Source organism: Papilio polytes, unplaced genomic scaffold, assembly GCF_000836215.1.
Source record: "Papilio polytes unplaced genomic scaffold, Ppol_1.0 DF823691.1, whole genome shotgun sequence".
NCBI classification, from domain to species: Eukaryota; Metazoa; Arthropoda; class Insecta; order Lepidoptera; family Papilionidae; genus Papilio; species Papilio polytes.
The window spans coordinates 3713517-3718201 of NW_013525513.1; the positions used below are offsets into that span (position 1 = coordinate 3713517).

Genomic DNA, 4685 nt, shown 5'->3' on the forward strand with positions numbered 1-4685 from the left:
CTACTTAGGCCTATTTAACCTACACTGCCTAATGGGGCGACCCCTCCCTATATTGGTAGGAGATAATAAGTGTTCCCCGCCCGGTGAAGCCGGAGCGGGCTGCGGCTGCGACGCCGGCGGCTCGACCGCGCGCGGCGTCCCCGCTCCCGCCGACACCTCCGACTTGTCCTCCTCCGATCCCGCGCCACCGGGATCTGAGCCTTGAGAGTTCGCTTCGTCTACCCGATTGCTTAACCTAGGCGTGGCAGAGGCAAGCGATAACCTGCCCTCGCTAGGTCGTTTCCGCAGCTGGTCTATGTGCCTGTGCACAACCTCCCCACCTGTACCTTTTATCTTGTAACTACTAGACCCCAAAACCTCTACTATTTGACCCGGAATCCACTTTTCTCCCTTGAGGTACTGCCGGTACCAAACCTCGTCCGACCTATCGAGATTTCTATTAGCGCCGGTGGCCGCCTCCTGCTGACGCTGTTGTGCCCGCCGTACGTGACCTTCCCTATCTGGTTTGATAGCGTCCAAACGCGTCCTAACCCGTCTGCCGAGCAGGAGCATAGCTGGGCTCTCGCCGGTCGTAGAGTGTTCCACATTTCTATAATATAGTAGGAAAGACCACAAAGCTCTATTTATGTTCTGCTTTTCTTGTATCGCCTTTTTAATAACGCGTTTAAGGGTTTTAACGGCGTTTTCTGCTAACCCGTTCGACGCCGGATGATACGGGGCCGTGAATACGTGCTCGATGCCATTAAACTTATTAAAATACTCGAACTCTTTTGAGGTGAATTGCGCCCCATTATCAGTTACGATTTGCCGCGGTATGCCAAATCTGCTAAATAACTCGTTTAAACGATCAATTAAGTAGCTTGCGGAGATGCCCGACATATTAAAAATCTCTAACCACTTTGATGTCGCATCCACGACCACTAGGTAAGTTTTCCCGGCGATAGGTCCCAAAAAATCGAGGTGAAGCCGGGACCAGGGCCGCGCGGGCCAAGGCCACATGCGCGGGGTCTGTCGCGGCGGCGAGTCCGCCTGCGCCGCGCACGCCGCGCACTCCCGGCACGTTCGCTCCACCGCCTCATCCAGGCCCGCCCACCACACGTAGCTACGCGCGAGTGCCTTCGACTTTACTATGCCCATGTGTGGTTCGTGAATGATTTTTAAAATTTTACCTTTACATTGTTCGGGCACCACCAATCGGTGGCCCCACATAACACAACCTAACTCCTCGTACAGCTCAGTTCGTCTATTCCAGTATGGTTTCATATTTTCTACTTCACAATGCTCGGGCCAACCGTCCCGAATGTAACGCAATACCCTGGCTAGTAATGGATCCCTAACCGTCTCGCGTTTGATATGTATATTTATTCACTAGTATCTTTGGCATTTTATATGGAATCTTTTTAAATCGCTTGTATGCATAGAGAGCACTGAATCAGCCCTTTGTAGCGTCATTCCAATACATTTCGCACTCGACTCGATTACATTTTTCATTACAACTTGCGACAAAGAACATTCTTTGTTGATCATTTGAGTGAAAATGATTTCTGCTTAAGTGTGTTAGATATATTTATGCTTTATACTTATTAGGATTTACTAGATAATGTATATTTGTAAGCGCCAATAGCTTAATGGTTAACGGTAAGGATTTCTAACCACGTAATCAAAAATTCGACTATTTTCGTAAACCATATTTCAGTATAAGTCTACAGCTAAGACAGGATAGTATTTTTTTATAACATAAGGTGGCAAACTAGCAAGCGGCCACCTGAAACCGCCGAAATGGCGAAGCGACCGCTGCCCATAGACATCCGCGATCGCAGATGCGTTGCCTACCCTTATCCGACGGAGAAGGAGACGCACATAAAGAAGATGTTGCCCCTTCCTATGCATCTCCTCCACCGTCGAATCCACTTCCCCTTCCCATCCTCTCCTTATAAGAAAAGGGTGGTAAAGAGGAAGGGACTTAAATTAGGCCTCCGGCACCACACTCATCAGACGAAACACGGAATTGCTTCCATTTCACGCCAGACTTCTGTGTGGTCGTGGTATTACACCGGGCGTGCCGGCCCCTTCGTGCTAAGATGTTAAAGCGGGCACTAATGTTAAAAAAAACAACAAATGGACAATTAACAATCTTTCTTAGTTAACTTCGAAACCAACAACATACTGATCAATCAGCCAAATACAATACAATTTTATTTAATAGTGTAAAATTCAACGTAATTTCATTCAACAATTAACAGAGCGAATAATTAAAATTTTGAGCACGTAAGATAAAAACATGAAGCATGTAACTATGGAGCGCATTGATGAGTCTATTGTTCAGTTAAATTGAAACCATTCCTCGTAGCAATGTGTGTTGGTTAACTAATTAACTGTGTATAGCGCTCGAACTTCATTGAAACGGGATATCTCGGAATATTGCAAATGTGCAAGGATGATGATAAAATACATGATTAATTAGCTTTTTAAGAAAAAATGATAGAAAGAAACTACGTTTCTTGAGAAATTTTTGGAGACCTTATTTTTAGCGTAGATTTGATAGCATTAATCACAGATTAGAACATTTTACACATTATGCATAATATACCAAGTGATTTGAAATCTAAAATATCACCAACCTACAGCAGGTATCACTTATATATCGTAACTGAAGAAGCGGGCAAACGCACACCAAACTTTCAATCATAGACACTCAGATCGGTTATCAAAGAGTAGTATTAGGTTACAGCTGAAATACAAGTCTAGCCGTAATATGAATCTCACGTATATAGGCTTATCAATTTGCTAAGAAAGGTTTATCAAATCCTGTTCATATTTTATGTGTTCATATAAAGCAGTAAGTAATATTTTATTTGGACATGTGCATTATATTTAAGCGTCGCTTCCCGGTACACAATATTATGCTTATTGTCATTCTAAAAGCAATAAAGGCGGATTACGGTGCGCCCACTCGCTGTTCCAGATGTTTCAAAAATGCTGAAATCATCCGTCATTTCAATATTAATCTTTGTTTATGTTGCTTAGTTGCTTTCCTGTTGTTAAAAATATACGTATTTTTGTAGCTTTCATTTAATAACATATGTGAACGATCTCCTTTCACTATTTACCTTCCTAACTCTCTTACTTGGTGTGTTTAAAATCAAGAGGAAAATACATCTCAATTAAATGCAATGGTATTAATATGTTGCGTCTCTTTTATTGAACGTTGCAGTAAACAAAAGTCTAGTTCATTTAAAGTCCGTATTCAATATAGGAGTGTACTTTTCCGTCTCACAGAGAAATTCAAATCAAACTCGTCTCATTAGTCGCTGTGGAAAACTTGGATTAGTTGGTCAACTTCAAGTAGGAAATTTCAAGAGTACCTATCATCAAAGCACGTTGAAATTGAGCTTTAGAAATTTTCATTCAACATCTATTAATACTAAACTATTATGCGTTGAAAATAAATAGCCAACATTCCTGATGTTTACTTAAAATTTAATCATCAACTACTTAAAATTTATCAATAAAACGACGTTTTAATTTGCTTACGTAATTTTTTAAAACTCGGCAATTGCCTCTTGCTCTATTAAAACTCTGTTCTTGATTATAATTTCATCTTCTGACACAAATCATTAAACCAGGAAAGTAATAGTAACAAAAGAACAATCACAACAGACGTAATATGGTTGGTTTTTTACATATTAATTCATGGCTAATTACAAAAATTCAATACAAAGTTTTACGATGTCCATTTTGTAAAGTCTGTTCCTGTATTTCCAAGTTTGTTTTCCATACTAATACCCAGTATACATTAAAGTTTCCATCCCTCGAGTCTCGCAGCAATCATGTTCAGAGTGTACCAAATGACGTGAACCGTAATTTGTAAAGATGAATAACGTTTCATTTAACCTAGCACATTCACATTTCCGAGTTCAATTCGTTGATTTTCTTTTGCTCCGACCGAAAATTTTATTTTTGTTTCCCCGAATGTCGTCAGATTAAAACGGCCAGTTGTATTAAACAAAAACGTACATAAAATGAAAATATAAATGTTTAAATAAGACTTCCAGTCTTTCAATTACTTCAGTTCTTAAATATACTTTAGGTAGTAAACTAAACCATAAGTCACAGTACAGTTAGGTCAAGTCGTAAACAACTACTTAATATCTATAAATAAAGAGATTACATCGCTATAAACTTTTTATGACTGAGAACCCGAAATAGAAAACTTAATACTTCGAGTCATCTAAAACTTAACTCAAAGAAGCTTTTATTTTAACGATAAAATACTTCCTATGCTAAAAGAAACTAAAGTAAGATTTTACAGCTTGTATTCTAACATTTAAGTCAGGGGAAGTACCGTTTTGAGAAATATAATAATTGTGAATACAAAGGTTGATTTGTTGTTACAATAATATTATCTAAAGGTTGTGTTAACCCGGGTTGAAGAACAGGCCGTAATTTTCTGCAACGAATAAACTTGGACTGGGAAGCACGTAGAAGGGGCTTAGAACGGCGTCTGTCGATTTACTTTTATTACAATTTCGTTTTATTCCTCTGGCTCCGGGGTCGTCGAGTGTAGCTCTGTTTTCAGGATCGTTAACGGCCAATGTGCTAATCTTTTTCCACGGCCGTGTGATAATCGTAACCTACACTGATGGTTTGCCATGAGCCCGTTTTTCTTATTAATGGCGATTATT

The 4685-nt window shown here is 40.1% G+C and overlaps 1 protein-coding gene across 1 annotated transcript; it reads right to left on the reverse strand.

Moving 5' to 3' along the window:
• On the reverse strand, positions 1-1263 carry LOC106104064 (uncharacterized protein K02A2.6-like). The gene has a single exon (XM_013284002.1). The coding sequence runs from the start codon at positions 1261-1263 to the stop codon at positions 1-3; it is 1263 nt and encodes a 420-aa protein (XP_013139456.1).
• Positions 1264-4685: the final 3422 nt, after the last annotated feature.

What these genes read in the sequence shown, in the direction of transcription:
- LOC106104064 (XM_013284002.1), bottom strand. Translation starts at nt 1,263, where the DNA reads ATGAAACCATACTGGAATAGACGAACTGAGCTGTACGAGGAGTTAGGT.